This window comes from Lactuca virosa, chromosome 5, assembly GCF_052849685.1.
Source record: "Lactuca virosa cultivar CGN04683 chromosome 5, Lactuca_virosa_CGN04683_v6, whole genome shotgun sequence".
Taxonomy (NCBI): domain Eukaryota; kingdom Viridiplantae; phylum Streptophyta; class Magnoliopsida; order Asterales; family Asteraceae; genus Lactuca; species Lactuca virosa.
In genome coordinates, this window is record NC_136430.1 from 272,665,960 (window position 1) to 272,683,045 (window position 17,086).

General features: G+C 36.5%; 2 protein-coding genes and 2 pseudogenes across 2 annotated transcripts; 1 reads left to right on the forward strand and 3 right to left on the reverse strand.

The window, feature by feature from the left end:
* Positions 1-423: 423 nt before the first annotated feature.
* Positions 424-1,119, reverse strand: LOC145112749 (secreted RxLR effector protein 161 pseudogene; annotated as a pseudogene).
* A 1,146-nt stretch (positions 1,120-2,265) lies between these two features.
* LOC145112750 (uncharacterized) lies at positions 2,266-4,519 on the reverse strand. Its single transcript, XM_079048882.1, has 3 exons — positions 3,664-4,519; positions 3,338-3,368; positions 2,266-3,151 (listed from the first exon to the last, which is right to left on the reverse strand). The coding sequence occupies exons 1-3, from the start codon at positions 4,517-4,519 to the stop codon at positions 2,266-2,268; spliced, it is 1,773 nt and encodes a 590-aa protein (XP_078905008.1).
* A 1,232-nt stretch (positions 4,520-5,751) lies between these two features.
* LOC145112751 (tetraspanin-15-like) lies at positions 5,752-7,148 on the forward strand. The gene is made up of 2 exons (XM_079048883.1): positions 5,752-6,300; positions 6,852-7,148. Exons 1-2 carry the CDS (start codon positions 5,752-5,754, stop codon positions 7,146-7,148), a joined length of 846 nt encoding a protein of 281 aa, XP_078905009.1.
* Positions 7,149-7,620: 472 nt separating this feature from the next.
* On the reverse strand, positions 7,621-9,206 carry LOC145115639 (UDP-glucuronate 4-epimerase 1 pseudogene; annotated as a pseudogene).
* Between the last annotated feature and the right edge of the window lie 7,880 nt (positions 9,207-17,086).

The window sequence follows — 17,086 nt, forward strand, 5'->3', positions numbered from 1 at the left end:
TCACCTCAATTTTTCTCCTTGTAAAACACAATAAATACATATATAATCAAGGGTAAGCTTTTATAATTTCTAATAGCTACAAACCAATTAACCATTTTCACAGTACTAAGTTGAAGTTACACCTTTGACAAGGATTGTAAGACAAAAAAATACTTTACATAAACATCATTAAAGGACCCAAAATGTTTTAAAAGAACATGTACTTTGACTAAAACTTTTGGAAGTCAGAGACGAAAATTATTTGATGCATCTTTACAAAGAAATACAACCTTTAAATATGTACAGGTATACATAAATTACTCCTAATAATCAGGAGATTAAAAGGAATGTATGAAGAGAATATCAAGGAGTAATATATGAATAATATACGGTTTCTATACTCCCCCTCAAGTTGGAGCGTGTAGATTTCGAATGCCCAACTTGTCAAGTAAAAAAACGGAACTGTTGTGCTCCTAATGCCTTTGTGAACAGATCGGCAACTTGTGATTTTGTGTGGACGCTTGCTGGTCGTATTTCCTTTGACTCGACCCTTTCACGAAGAAAATAACAATCCATCTCGACGTGTTTTGTTCTCTCGTGGAACACGGGATTGTTGGCAATGTGTCGGGCGGCTTGATTATCACAAAACAAAGGTGTTGGATCGTTTTGTACCATGTCCAATGTTTGTAGGAGCCATCTCATCCATAGTATCTCACTAACGGTTCCCGCCATCGCACGATATTCTGCTTCGGCAGATGATCTGGACACAACCGATTGTTTCTTTGATCTCCAAGAAACGGGTGCTCCGCCTAGAAGCAAAAGATAGCCCGTTCTTGATTTTCTGGTGAACGGACAACCCAACCAATCTGAGTCATAGTAGGCAACAAGAGTGTTTCCGCCAACACGTGGAAGAAGGATTCCTTGTCCGACAGTTGCTTTTAGGTAGCGTAGGATCCGAGTTGCTGCATCCATGTGAGATTGACGTGGGTCGGCAACAAATTGACTCAACGCGTTAACTGAGTAAGTGATGTCGGGTCGGGTAGCTTGTAGGTAAAGTAGTCGCCCTATAAGTCTTCGATATTGACTTGCATCTATCTTTGGGTCTTCGCCTTCTTTGTGAAGTCTCAAGTTCTGCTCCATGGGAAGATTGCTTGGCCGACATCCTTATAGTCCAGAATCATTTAGAATGTCTAAGATGTACTTTCTTTGACTAAGTATGATGCCATCCCGTGTACGTGAGACTTCAATCCCCAAAAAATATTTCAGGACCCCTAGATCCTTTATGCTAAATTTTTCGTTGAGATAGTCTTTTGTTTGTTGGATCTTTTCAAGGTTGTTCCCTGCAATAATCACATCATCCACGTATATGAGGGATGTAATGTATGTATTACCGTCTTTATAGATGAAAAGAGAATGGTCCATTTTTGCCTGCTTGAAACCGATCTTGATTAAGGCTAACGTGAATTTTTGGTACCAATTACGAGAGGCTTGTTTCAACCCGTACAATGATTTCTTTAGCTTGCATACCCTCGTCTCATCTTTCTTGCAAAAACCTTGAGGTATCTTCATGTACACATCTTCTTCCAACTCCCCATGTAAGAAGGCGTTATTAACGTCTAATTGATGTATTACCCAATCCTTCTTTATAACAACAGCAAGTAAGCTTCGAACGGTGACGAGCTTTGCAACTGGGGCAAAGGTTTCGTGGTAATCTATTCCTTCCATTTGGGTAAAACCCTTTGCGACCAATCTCGCCTTGTATCTCTCGATTTCACCGTTTGGCTTGTATTTGATCTTGTAGACCCATTTTGAATCTATGGCGCGTTTGTGTTTTGGTAGTTCTTCAAGACTCCATGTGTCATTATCTTCAAGTGCTTGAATCTCTTTCTTCATTGCTTCTCTCCATCGTTCGTCCTGTACGGCTTGAGAAAAAAATTTGGGCTCATTGTTTGAATCAATAGCCGTAAGGTAAGCTTTATGAGATTCAGAAAAATTTTCGTAAGATACAAAGTTGGCTAAAGGATGTACCGTCGAGGGGTTTTGATTGGTGGCGGGTCGTGCATGGTCTACCGAAGGGGGGAGTTTAACATCGTAGTCTGCAAAATGTCTCGGTTGTGTTCTACTTCTTCTTTCTCTGATTGGTTCTGTCACTTCATCTATGATTTCGGTTTCAATTCCCTGGTTCACATTTTCTTCATCATGAGCTGCAGTGGGATCATCATTGTGAGTCATGGGAGGCGAATTGACTTGGTCCCCTTGCTGGTCAGTTTCATTTGTTTGTTGATCCTAGGCAAAAAAAGGTTGTTCTTCAGCACTTTCTTCATTTTCCTCCACTGTTGGGCTTGCTTGGGCCTGATTGTCACCTGCCTTAAAACGTTCTTGAGATGTGGGCTCACCAGATTGAAAATTTTCCCAATGACTTGGGAATTCGAAGACCTCTTCTTCAATTTTGTCCCTATTTAATTTTGAAAAAGGGAACATTCCTTCAACAAACTTCACGTCTCTTGAAATAATTATTTTATCACCTTTTATATCATATATTTTGTACCTTTTTGTCCCCCTAGGATACCCAACAAAAACACTCGGTTTCCCTCTCACTTCAAATTTATCGCCTTTTGTTTCGGTGTTTCTATAGTATGCCAAGCATCCAAAAATCCTTAAAAGATTATAATCCGGTTTACGGTTGTATAAAATTTCAAATGGACTTTTATCGCCTATTACATCTGAAGGTAACCGGTTAATTAAATGTGTTGCAGTTAATATACATTCGCCCCAAAATTTCGTTAGTAAGTTGGCCTCAAACCTTAATGCTCGTGCCGTTTCAAGAAGATGCATATGTTTCCGTTCCACAACCCCATTTTGTTGAGGGGTATGTGGACAAGTCGTTTCTAGAGCAATTCCTTGGTCGGCATAGAAATCAAGCATTCGGTTTGATGTGAATTCTCCACCGTTGTCACATCTAACTCTCTTAATGTCCTTTTCAAATTGAGTTTTCACAAATTTGTGAAAGTCTATCAAGCACCCACTAGCATCACTTTTATGTTTAATCAAGAAAACCCAAATTGCCCTGCTAAAATCATCTACTATGGTGAGAAAGTATTTAGCACGTGAAATTGAAAGAGTACGATATGGACCCCAAATATCACAATGTAATAATTCAAAACAACCATGGCTTTGGAACACGAATTACAAAACCAATCCTTATTTTTAAATGAGACATTCCTAAGAAAATCAATATGTGAAAGTTTTGGACTTGAGGCATGACCTAAGTGTTTATGCAAAATGTCAACTGTTGTCATAATGGCTTGTCTTTTATTTTCAACCATCCCCATTTGGTATAGACCATCTCTGCACTCACCCGCTCCAATCAATGTCCTCGAGGTTCAGCCCTGCATAACAAAGAAGTTTGGAAAAAAGGTTACTGCACATTGAAGATCATTGCATATTTTGCTAACAGTAACAAGTTACAGTTGAACTTTGGCACGTGCAGAATTCCCTTTATTTTCATTCCACTCTCCAAGGTGTGTTCTCCCCTACCTTCCACAGTTATCTTTTATCCATTTGGAATGATAACTGGTGGTTCATAGACACTTTTAGTTCGATTTTGAAGGATAGAGGCTTTATGCGTGATATGATCCGTGGCACCTGAGTCTGTGATCCACTTACAGTTTCTATGTGTGTTACCTGTTGTATGTGCAGTGGTGTTGGCAGAAACCATGTTAGCCACAGGTGCATCAAGTTTTGTTCCTTTTTCGCCACCTGAAAATAAGTTGAGAAATTGTTTGTATTGCTCTTCGGTTAGCATAGGAATGGTAGTGTTCTCAGCTTCTATGCAGGCTGCTCTAGGTCTCTGCCTTTCTCTCTTAGTCCCTTTTCCCGGCCACCAGTATGGATACCCAATACGTTTAAAGCATCCATCCCGGCTATGGCCATCTTTGCCACAAAAGGTACAATGTTCTACTTCTCCAAGATTTCTCTTAGCCTCCTTTTGATTGGATTTGTTAGATTGTTGTTTTGATGAGGTAAAAGCTTGAAAGGCAGTCACATCAACAGAAGGCCTCTTCCCGATCGCCACGTTTCTCTGTTGCTCATCTTCTGATACTAAATGGTAAGCCGTGCTTAGTGTTGGTGTAGGGTTCATAGCTAGGATTTGTGTTCTGATTGTGGAGAAATCAGCATCCAATCCGAGCAGAAAATCATAAAGCTTTTCTTTGTCTTTTAAATTCATCATCTCCCTTCCCACTCCACAAGAACAGCCACTGCAAGAGCATCTTGGTGTGGGTAAGACAGACTGCAATTCGTCCCACAGAACCCGAAGCTTTGTATAGTATGTCGAAACGGAGACCCCGTCTTGTGGTGTCGTGGTAAGAATCTGCTTTATTTCATATGCTCTCGGGGCACTTTGTTTTCCAAATCTTTCCTTCAGATCCTTCCAAATTTCTTCTGCTGTACCAACATATTTCACACTGTTTCTTATCTCCTTTTCCATAGCTGTGTTAAACCAACCCTTGATCATGGCGTCGCACCTCATCCAGTTCATCTATTCTGCAGCGGATGTGTCTGGTTTCTTGATGGTTCCATCAATGAAACCGGTTTTGTTCTTAGCAAACAAGAAATTAATCATCTCTTGAGACCAATCTAGATAGTTGCTATCAGTTAGGGTTTCGCTCACATGCATTTGTCGGGGATAATCTGAGCCATGGATGTAGTACGGCGAGTTATGGTTAAGGGTGGTGTCGGGTTGAGCATGGATATGTTGATCGTTGGTTTTATCACCCATTGTGAAAATGACAAGAAAGGAGGAAGGATATTGTGTGTTTAGGTTTTGTTCTTGGCCTGCTCTGATACCATAAAACTTTTGGAAGTCAGAGACGAAAATTATTTGATGCATCTTTACAAAGAAATACAACCTTTAAATATGTACAGGTATACATAAATTACTCCTAATAATCAGGAGAGTAAAAGGAATGTACGAAGAGAATATCAAGGAGTAATATATGAATAATATACGGTTTCTATACTTTGACTATTTTGTCAGGTCGCCCAAAACCTCTAATGCTTCATATATTCAAAACAACAATCAATCACCAACACATTCTAGCAACATCAAGTTGAATTAACAATTTCAACACATTTGCTAAAATAAATAGATTTAGGTCGTCCAACAGGTTAAATGAGTAAAATCTAACACCTTAGCTAAAACCAAAGCGAACCAATTGTTCTTAAGATTTTGATTTCAATGCTTATATCTAAACATTATATATTCATATATGAACATTGTCGATTTCAATATTGTTTTATTTTTTTAAAAATTAATAGTTGTTCTCTTTTTCTTTGAAAATTTTACGCTCATTTTGTTGAACGTTTTGTTATAGCTTTTAATTAAATCTTGATAAGTTGATATGAACAATGTTCATATATGATACTATATGATAATATGAACTATAAGGTATGTGTGTATGTATATTTATATGTTATGTATGCATGTATGTATAATTGTATATATTCTCCAAAAGAGTTATATATATAACGAAAGTTATATAGTAAATTTAACTACTTATCCTCAACAATATCTTGTTAGAGATATTATAGCAAACGTGAAATATAGTATCGTTTGACTTTTCATGATATTTACTAACAAAGTAGAATCTTTTACCAAATCAGTTCTTGAACTAATTGTTGGCTATAAATATTTATTCAATCTGTTGCTACTATTTACAAGCTAGTAATCACTTCGCTCAACAGTCAACATCGTGATCATTTTTATCTAAAATGGCTGAAGATGCAAGACCGACAACAACACCGAAAACTCCTGTCGCCAACAATCATCAAGATCCAACAATGGCAGAAGCTAAGGCAAGCCCTATAAAACGTATCATGTTACCGTTTACCATACTCTCATTCCTTCTTTCTTTCCCTATCCTCTTTTGTGTCGTATGGCTTTTATACATACGAGAGGGCAATTGCGAACACCTATTACCATTAGCAAAGTTACATGTCGGGATTGTGTTTGGATTAATTGTCTTGTTTGTGATCAGCAACGGCGTACTTGTGTTCTTGAGATCACGATTCCTTATGTTGGGATTGATCCTAGTCATGGTGCCCCTTCTTGTGATTCTCACAATAGGATTAGCACTCATCGGAGCATACACGATAGATGGCAGGTTGATACCAGGTTCACCAGTGTGGTTTAGTATGATGGTGAATAATGATAGTAATTGGAACGCTATTGAATCTTGTATATACAATACAAGAACATGTCAAGATTTGGCCTTTCAATGGTCATATGATTTCTCCACGAATAAACTCTCTCCAATAGAGGTATTATATATTTCTTTCATGTACTAATAAATACACACAAACTAATTTGAATATCGGAAAATGACACAAATACCATACGAACTTTATTCTAGGGTTTACCCATTGAGCCCTAAAGTTTTTGTCGGGTTTTATGGGTCCTAAACTAGGATATGACTTGCTCTTTTAGTCCAACATATAATAGCCGGTTCAGTGACATTTTAGACCAAAAAAGCTCATATTGTGCCACTATAAATCCAAAAAATAAGTTTGTGGATCAATTCGTACAAAAAAAAATCATTTTATTCTAAAGCCGATTCACACTCAATTTGTATTGATTATCGAATTTATTTTTTGGCTATATAGGGGCATATTTTTTTTTTGTCTAAAAGATTACTGAACCGGCTATTAGAGGTTGTGAGGGACTAAAAGAGCAGATCATATTCTAGTTTAGGGACCCATAAAGTCCAACAAAAACTTTAAGGACTCAACGGGTAAACCCTAGAAAGTTCGTAGGGCATTTGTGTTATTTTCCCTTTGAATAATACATGTTTTTTGTATTGGTTTGTTTTCAGTTGGGGTGTTGCATACCACCATCGATTTGTGACATGAAGTATGTTAATGCGACATGTTGGGAAAAGAAACCCATAGTTTATGAAGTCTCAAATGGTGAATATGATATCGATTGTGATTTATGGCAAAACGATGCTACAAAGCTGTGCTACGATTGTTATGCATGCAGAAAAGGTTTTATAAGTACTCTACGTCAAAAATGGTATAGGCTTGGAGTCTTTCTTGTGGTAGTGACAATCTTGCTTATTGCTTCACATATGCTGTTATTCATCACGACGATGTGGGAACGCCATGCATGATCATAGGTTTACTGTTATTTGAGATTTTAGGGCAACTCGTGCTGGTTTCGTAATTAAGGCCTTTTTCAATCGTACATATTCCATTTATTAGGTGATTCTGATGCAAGTCTGGTAGCCTATTTGATCTTACAAATAAACCAATCTGTATATACAATTATTCAAATCAATAATATATCGTTCGTGGCATATTTAATGGTTTTATGTTTAATTGATATAAATAAAAGGGTAAATAGGTATAAACATCGTTGGTTGTGAAAAAAAGAAAATGAGGTTCCGATCTACAAGGTGAAAACAATAGTAAGATGTTAAATTGTTAATATGGTTTCCACGTATAGTATTTTTCAAATTAGTTATAATCACGTACAAAAGAGTTAGAAGCAAACACCCTTTAAAACCGAATAATCCTTATCATCATGTGAAAATTGCAACAATTTAAAAGATTATATTTGAAAAGTTACAAACATTAGTTCCCTTTGTTTCTAATACAATATATACAAACAAATCGAAATTAAAACACCAAATGATTGTAACTTAAATCTCTCAAAACATCGTCTATTTCTAATTTACATATTAAATCAAACGTTGCGGTTTTGGACGAACGGTTTGCCATAATACCACAAATACCATTTCACAAACTCCTTCAACCCGGTTTCCAAATCAGTTGTCGGTTTATACCCGAGTTCCTTCTCAGCTAAACTAATATTCGCTTGCGCAAATAAATCATCGCCATTTTCAGACATTTCCACCACATTTGTCGTTGCCTTCATCCTTAAATTTTCCTCAAGTATACTCACTAAAGTAGGTACAGTCACCGGAGACGCATTGCCCAAATTAAAAATCCGATAAGGAGCAGTTCTGTTTTTCGACCTACCCGACCCGACCGACCTACCCGAGGTATCCAATGACGCAACACATCCTTTCACCACATCATCAATGTAAATAAAGTCTCGGGCCAAGTCAGTATGGTTCTTGGCCCGATATACTGTTATCGGTTTACCCAGTAAAATATTTCGAATAAACGAAAAATAAGCCATATCGGGCCTTCCCCATGGGCCATAAACAGTGAAAAATCTTAACCCGGTTATTGACAACCCATAAACCCGGTTGTATGTTAGGGTGATTTCTTCTCCGGTTCTTTTGGTAGATGCATAAATTGAAACGGGTCGATCGACCCGGTCCGATTCTGAAAAGGGTACTTTATTGTTTATGTTTACACCATAAACTGAACCGGAGCTTGCCCAAACAATGGCGGGCTGAGGATCGGCGGACTTGCATCGTTCCAGAAGCGTGACAAGACTGGCGACGTTGCTGTGAACATAAGCGTATGGATTCTCGACGGCGTATTGAACGCCGACCTGAGCAGCAAGGTGCATGACGTGGGTAAAAGCTATGGTGTCAAAGAGGACGGCTAAGAGGCGGCGGTCGTTGATATCGCCGTCGACGATGAACACGCCGTGAATGTCTAGCAACGCCCGCCGGGTTTTCTTCAACGATGGGGCGTAGTAATTATCGAAGTTGTCAAGGCCAAGGACGCCGTCGCCACGGGATTTCAAAGCAAGGGATACGTGTGTGCCGATGAAACCGGCTGCTCCGGTGACAAGTACGGATATTCCGTTAGGACGACGGATGTGAGCAGAGGAACGAATTTTTGTCTCCCAGGAGATGGAGTTGTAGAGAAAGCGTTCGCCGGAATCAATGAAGCTCAAAATCGAGGCTGTTAATGTAACCAAAACGAGAGCCGAAAGGAAGATCGTTCTGTTGGAGGAAAAACTCCGGCGAGACGTCCGAATCATGATGAGATTGTGGAGTTAACCTGGGGTTGAAGGAAGGCGATGAAGGTTCCTCTGGAGTCCAATGGCGAGGTGGGTGGGTATGTGATTTTTGAAATGATTTCTGTCTCTGATCGATCTCAAAATTCAAGAAAAGGAGAAGGAATTGGGGTTTGTTTTCTCTTGGATTCCCCAAGAGAGAGGGGAATTCAGAGACAGATGCAGAGAAAGGCGAAAGGAATTCGTCTTCACCTGCAGAAGGAATGAAGGAGACCATGGCGATTAAATAGTTATCACCCACAAAACCAAACGAATGAATGAAGGCGATGAAGCACCGTGAGAGAGAGTGATTTTTAATTCCATGTTTTTGGTCCTATTTTTTAGGGAGGATCCATATGCCATATCCAGAATCAATTTTTGTTTGCCAAATTTCAATAAGTTGGTGTTTATATACCAAAGAGAAAGTGACTCAAAACGGAATTAACTTTTGATTTTTTTTTCCTACATCATATATCATTCAATTAGTCAAAGATATTCATATAATGACTAAGTGTTAGGTCAGTAATAAAACCAGTTAAATGTGTATTATCGGAAAAAAAAAAGACGAGAAATAAGCTAATGAAGTTGATATGCTGAATTACATAAAAATAGATAGACAATTTGAAATGATGAAGTTGTTTCTAGTTTATGTTATTATTGTAGTATTTGTTAAATGCATTTCATATTCCAAAAAATATAAAATGCATCAAGATATAAAGTTTTACGGTATACGCAACATTATATAACCTATTATATTTATCTCATTAGCTTATTCAATGACTATGCGTTCATGTCAACAATGAACTGCAAAATACGTGTTATAAAGAGAAAATGGTCAAATCATCACTTACCCATAAATATGTGTCTGCCTCAACCCAGACATGCGTTGATCCTCTTTCAGCCCAACAACCACTCCTGGTATGGCCTACCTCATTCTGGTGAATGTTACGACTACATCGTAGACTTACAACACTTCCCCGATAGCCTATCGTCCTTGTGTATGCTACAACTACCCATCAGTCTTACAACACTCCCCTTCAGTCATGAGCCCGTCTCATGGTCTTGTTCTCCACTTGCCATGCTAAGCTACGATCAAACACCGGTCAAAACCACATTGACTGCATCCCAATCAGGTGTTCGGGTCATGCTTCGAATCCCTAAGTCTTAGTCAGACAAGAACAGACAGGGAAGCTCTAACACAATCTTCAACATGGATCCAACCTCATATCTGCTATGCATTACAACGAATGCGCCAACTTATCGCTGGAAGTTTTCGAACCCCCAACCTTGCGCAACATCTATCCAGACTGCCACTTGAACTGGCTTCCTTCTTAACTAGAATGTGGAACTTTCCATGGTTTTGTACCTGATTCAATCCTGGAAAATCCGAATGGTTCTCCCCCACTTGGATATAACTACACCCTGCCAACCTTACTAAGACAACAAATAATGAATCCCCTTGTTGGAACTGACGAAATCACCAACCCAACATCCCACTTACCGAAGAATCACACATTCTAACCATATTCAACTGATACAATTTCAAAATCTCTTGACAGTTCTAATGTCTGAAAAAAAAACATGTGATCGCCATCATCATCCACTTGCTACCGCTCTTTCCTAGTAACGGTAGCGATCGGACCCAAGAGCCCTTCCATAAACAACTCTCATCCCTACTGAGCGACGCAAACATTTTGGAACTCTTACTTCGTGGTTGGACTAATCAAGCTAATCCGACTACTAATCTTCCAAGCAGTACCCCTAAATCACCTTCCCCAATGGCCCACAACAACTACCTGACAATCTAAATTCAGCTCAACAAGATGTGCCCCCACTCATAACTCTCGGCATGCAAAATGGCATATAACGACCCTTGATAATATTAACCAGGAAATTACAGAGAAACTAAACCAAAGATAATGCCTTACACATACAAACGCATGATTCAAAAGCACACACACACACACACACACACATATATATATATATATATATATATATATATATATATATATATATATATATATATATATATATATAAATGGGATGTACTTGACCCGATAGTAGTATGGTCCTTTTGGGTTGCCTTCATCAGTGCAATTTGATAGGATGGACTTTTGAGAATAAGGTTATTTGTGATTTATTAATATATTATAAGTATAATATATTAATTGATAAATCATATTATTTAATTAGTATTGATCAATAATTAATTTGGAAATAATTTAGTGATTAAAAGAGACTGATTAAATATACGGGGACTGATTAAGTAAATCAATGATTCTTATAATGTGGGCCAATGATCCATGGTTAATTAGGATGTGCTAAACCAATATGATAGTCCATGGAGGTTTAACCCATGGAGCCTAAGTAATATGAAGGGTCATGGTGCATTAGGGTTTGCATGGATGAAACCCTAGCCTTTGTAACACTATAAAAGCAATCCCCTAGAGCCAAAATCGGCTGCCCATTCATTCTAAGAGAGTGATAATAAATTTTGAGCTAACTAGCCTATTCTCTCAAGTCTCCTCTTGCATTTGGTGTTTGTGACACATTAGAGGCATCACACTTGAGGTGCTAAAGCTTTCGAAGGCCAAGAACTACAACTACATCAAGAGGTATTCATCTCACTATGAGTTTTATATTGTATATCCTCTATTGTATGCTAGTTAGGATGTATTGGAAAATTGAAATTGCATGTATAATTAGAAAAAACATAGATCCAAAGCATCTAGGGTTGTATGTGCACCATAGGAGTGTTATAATGCTTAAAACTCAACAGTGGTATTAGAGTCTAAGATTGTTTTCTGTTATATTTGATGCTTGGTTATTTTTCAAAGCTGAAAAAATCGATTTTATGGCATCTGACTGATGAACTCGCTGAGTCCACTTACTGACTCGACGAGTTCACTCATTAAAAGGGCAACTCGACGAGTCAAGTTCATGCACTCATTGAGTAGAGGCTTCTGGTTGCAGAATTTCAAGTTTTTGGCCAGAATTGGATTAGGATCATTACCACAAATTGTTTTGTAATCATAAAAACTCGTATTTTTCTGATAAGGTAGTGATTATACTAATCCAATCAAAAGATAATTGTCAAAGTTTTAAGATAATTGTTGCTTTATATGATAAACAAAGTTACTTGTAAATTGTTGATTTGATATTATCTTGCTTTATGAGTTTAGTTAGATCAATCATGAATTATATGATAATTTTGTTGTTGAAATTGATCTAAATGTTTTTTAATGAGTTCCATAACTTGTCCTCAAGTTATGGAACATGAAAGGTGCCATCCATTAAAATGACATTAAATTCATAAGTTATGGAAATGAAAAGGTTTTCAAGAGTTACAAAACTTGCCCTCAAGTTTTGGTATTTGAAAAGTCTCAAATTATGAAAACATTAACTCTTGTAATTGAAAGGTTTCAAAATATGCAACTCTTAGGTTCATAACTTAAAAATTAATTAAATAGTTTTAATTTTGAATTTTTTAATAACCTAGATGCTTTGAATAGTTCAATTACACCTTATGGACTTTATTAAATTGATTAAAGTGTTTAATTAAAAGAGTATTAACAAATCCATAATAACATGGTTTAAGATTAATTATATTAAGAGTATAATTTATTAATAGATTAAACCACCAAGTATTTTAAATGTGTAAAATACACCCTTATACTATATAAAATTAAAAGTTTAATATATTATATATGTATAAGTAAAATGTCAGTCTTACCGTTAGTAGGCCTCATTCTCGAAGCCGGTCTATAAGGGGGTATAAGGTTACTGCCTATAAAATGGTGGTTTAATGGGTGTCCACTCTCACCTACCGCTTCCTTGACTGGTGGAGGGTCGTTAGCCAAACGGGTAGGATAGGACATTAATTCTCATTAAAAGTATAATGAAATAACAAATAACTAAATACTTTTATAAATTCTCAATCTTAGTTCTTATGAAAAATGTGAATTTGATGCTAACCCATGAAATTGCACATTGCACCTTATTAGTTGTTAGTGGAGTGTGTGTGGTTAACCGGCACACTAATATGGGACTAATGAAGGATGACAATGGGTAGCTCGATGCTAATCATGGATCAATGGAGCGTGTGTGGTTAACCGTCACATTGATTAGGTGATTTGTAACATTAAGTGTACCAAGCTAATTTGCATGGTTATTCACACCTTGTTTGTGATCCTCGACATCCCAATCACAAACTTGAAGGGCATAATCGAGATTTAAACATGTCATTGAAAAGTTCAACGAATCTCAAAGAATCTAGGAATTTCAATTCATTTAAAACCTAAAGTTCTTTTTCGTTTTTCATGGTGAAAATTGGTAAATCGTCATTTACCTACGTTCAAATATTTTACAATTGGATTACGACATCCCTCTTCCGAATTGTAGAATATTGTGTTGGGTCCTAGCCTTAATATTTCATTTTGGGTGTTATATTAAGGACTTAAATCAACTAACTTGAATTTCTCCCATTATACATGTCTAGGTCAGACAATTATGGTCTTCCCGAATATTATGGAAAAGCTTTCCTCATGAAGATGGTGTTCCCAGAAATCATACTTCACTTCCTCCACCTCCTCCAATAATTCTCCCTGACCCACACATTCAAAGACTTGAAAAATTCAAGGTCACTCAAGCCCTATTGGCAAGCCAACACCAAGATGGAAGGTTTGTGTGTGCACATGTCTTGGAGATGAAGTCACACATTGACAGGCTGGGAATGTTAGGAGTCGTTGTGTCAATGAAGTTGGTTGTTGACTTGGTTCTTCAATCACTTCTCGAGTCGTATATTTAGTTTTTTAAAGACTACTATATGACATACCGGACGTCACCCTTATTAATCTTACATATTTTCTAATTGCTGCTGAATCAGCAATGATTTGGCGCACTGGTAATGCAAATTTTATTGGAATATCTACTTCCCAAACCTCCATGGACATTGACAGTGGAAACATTGGAAGTCTAGAAAAGATTTCTCTTTCCAAGGGAAAGGGAAAGGCTAAGTCTGAGATTGTCCCATGTACCATTCCAAAAGAGTCTGTTTGCATCTACTGCCAAGAGAATGGGCATTGGTTGCGAAGCTGTCGTGACTACCTGAGAGATCTAAGAGATGGTAGAATCAAATTGTATGGCTCTACTTCAGGTAAGCTCATTATCTAACTTTATTACGTTCCTATTTATTGATTCTTGTTACATGATGTAAAGTTACATTTTTATGTTTTGCAGAATCAAAGAGAAAGAAGGAAATATCATGCTGAGTCTGATCATTAAGAAATGGATTTCGGTCGCATGTTTCGATGATCAGAATTTTGAGCTGCCACTTAGGAGTTATGATAAATTGCGTAGAAATATATAGTAACATATTTTTCAGTTGTAATTGCATTGTAAGGACAAGTTTTCTATAAATAAATAAAATTTTGAATTTTATCTTATTCTATATTTCCTTGCAATGGCATTTGTGAAAATTGGTGTTTATATATTGTTAGCAATATTGAATATGGATTTGATTCTTTCGTTTGTGGTAGTGTCATAATTTACCAAATAAGGAAATATTCTCATCACCCAATTTTCAATTGGATAGAAACTTGGAATCATGCAACTTGTATTGTGGATGAATGAGAACCTTCGTCTTTGGGAAATTGAGACTAATTCCTTATTCACATGTATATGTGAGTCAAGTGAAGGACCAGGGGATCGAGTACAATTGGTTGTGCGCTGGTCAGGTCCACCACAAAGAACGATAAGACTATTCATCATGATTTACTAAAGTTTAGTAAATATGGTTATGCTTACAAGATTAAGTGTAATTCTGAATCATTGGAAAAGTTTCAATGTATAGCAGATCGAAAAAGAATAATCAAATTAGCCAGAAAGATAAAAGTTTCTTCAATCTGAAAGGAATGGAGAGTACTTTAGTATCGTGTTTTATGATCATCCTTATGATTATGAAACCATGTCACAATTGATGCTCTAATGATACCTTAGTGCATTTGTATGGCTAAGAAGAGGAATCGTGAATTGCTGAAATGATTAAATAAAAAGGTGAATCATACTTCGTTCCAAAATCAAGTCTTAGAGTCAAACTACAAGATTGTGCCTTGAGTGACATAATCTTAAGAAAGGTTTATAACACTTATCAAATGTAGAGTAAATTTTTTTCTACTCTTGTACATTTGAAATTGGTAAGTTGTGATGTTTTGGATAAAACAAAGATCAACTAAGACCGATTTTCAGAAGTGTTTATCTTGATAAGAAACCGCACTAACTCTTGAATATTTGTTTGTCAAGTAATGTTTCTTGAAAAAGAGAGTCTTATATGTTAAGAGGTCAGTGGGAGTCTTAAAAGATCTTGAAAAGTTCAAGAACTAATCAAGAGTAAACCTATTGTTTATGTGCCCATTCCAGTTAAATTTGACTATGCATGTGAGTTCTATGAGTTCTCAATTGTTTGCATAAGGCAAAGCACCTTGATCAGTGAAAGTTCGTTGATCAGTAAGGATGAGTTGCTTAACAACTTGGAAGACATGGTGGGCCCTTGTGCTGCCAAGTGGCAAGAAATTAAGATTGAACAAGTTCAGTCCATATGAGTTTGAATTTGTCACTAACCTTGTCTTGTGATTATGGTTATGAAAAATTCACGTGGATAGGAACACATACACCATTAATCTAAGTGACAAAGGTTTCTCTCCACTTCATGAAAATGATTGTGAGGAAACACTTTCACTAAGTAGATTTTAAAGAGTTAGCAATTGTGATATTTGCATTCTCAAATTCGATTATGATTACAGCATCCCTCTTCATAGTTCGAATTGTGAGAAATGGCAAAAACGTCTAAACATTTGACACTTATTGTTGTAAGTTCTAAAATTGTTAAGACACACATGTGAGCTATCTAAGGAAAGGTGTATGAGTTTGAGAAGCCCAGATAAAGTCTTATCGAAGCGTCTTGTATCAGAAATCTGAACTTTGGTAAGAAAGTCAACAAGTATTGATTTCTAGAAGTACAACTTATTTCTGGGTACATGTCAAAGCTAGTGGGAGCATAAGTGTTATGCTAGTAAGATAATAATTATCATGCTAGTGGGAGCATAATTATTATGGTAAGTGTTGCGAGTTACCAATGTTAATTATGAAAAACAAAGGTTTCAATTCACAAAGTTGCAGGGTTTGAAAAGTTGTTTTGCTATAATTAAGGGAGATGAAATTATACTTCATTTCAATTATAAAAGTTTATATTGAGATTTTAATCAAATTTAGTCTAGGATATATATGAATGTTATCTTGGAATAGTTCAACATAAGGAAATTCTATATATGGAAATGTTATATCAAGAGAATGTTAAAGTATCAGGTCTTTATGTAAGACATTATGAATCGTGTCCCATATGCTTCAGATATAGGATCGATTGCATGTGCTATAATATTCTCCCGTTCTAGTTTTCCAAATGCCTAGGGCATTAAGAGGGAAAAGGTCTAGAACCGGATATGACTAAAGTTATTAAACAACTGTCAAGGACGATCTGAGGTTCGCTAAGGATTGGTTACTTAAGGACAGTTGGAAGTATAGTAATGAATGGACCATATTGATATGATTTTGAATAGATAGGATTCTATTAAGAATGAATAGTCATATGGAAATTATGGAAAAGATTCCATAATGGGAGTTGGGTATCAAGAATCTATGAGTAAGTTAGAAACTTTTATGCAAGAAGGATGTTCAAAGGAATGTGCTTTGAATATGAGACTTCGTATCTATGGAATTGTCTTGTAACAATCTCCAATGGAAGTTTTGTAGTTGGCAAAGTCTCTGTGACTTGTGTACATAGTCATTACAAAAGGATCACTGCATATAAGCTTAGAATATAACAAATTACAGTAAGTGGTAAGGACTTGGTATTCTTACACTTACGATAAGGATTTGGAATTGTGAAATGAGTGTCATTGGAAATGTTTAAAATTGATCTATTTCACAAAGTAAGGACCATAGGTAAACATATTGTGAATGCTTGGAGCATGGGATAACTATTGTTTTAATTCAAGTATAAATTTGATTAATCGAAACATTATACAATGAATAATATGTAATCAATATGGTGATCAAATAAAAGGTGTTTTA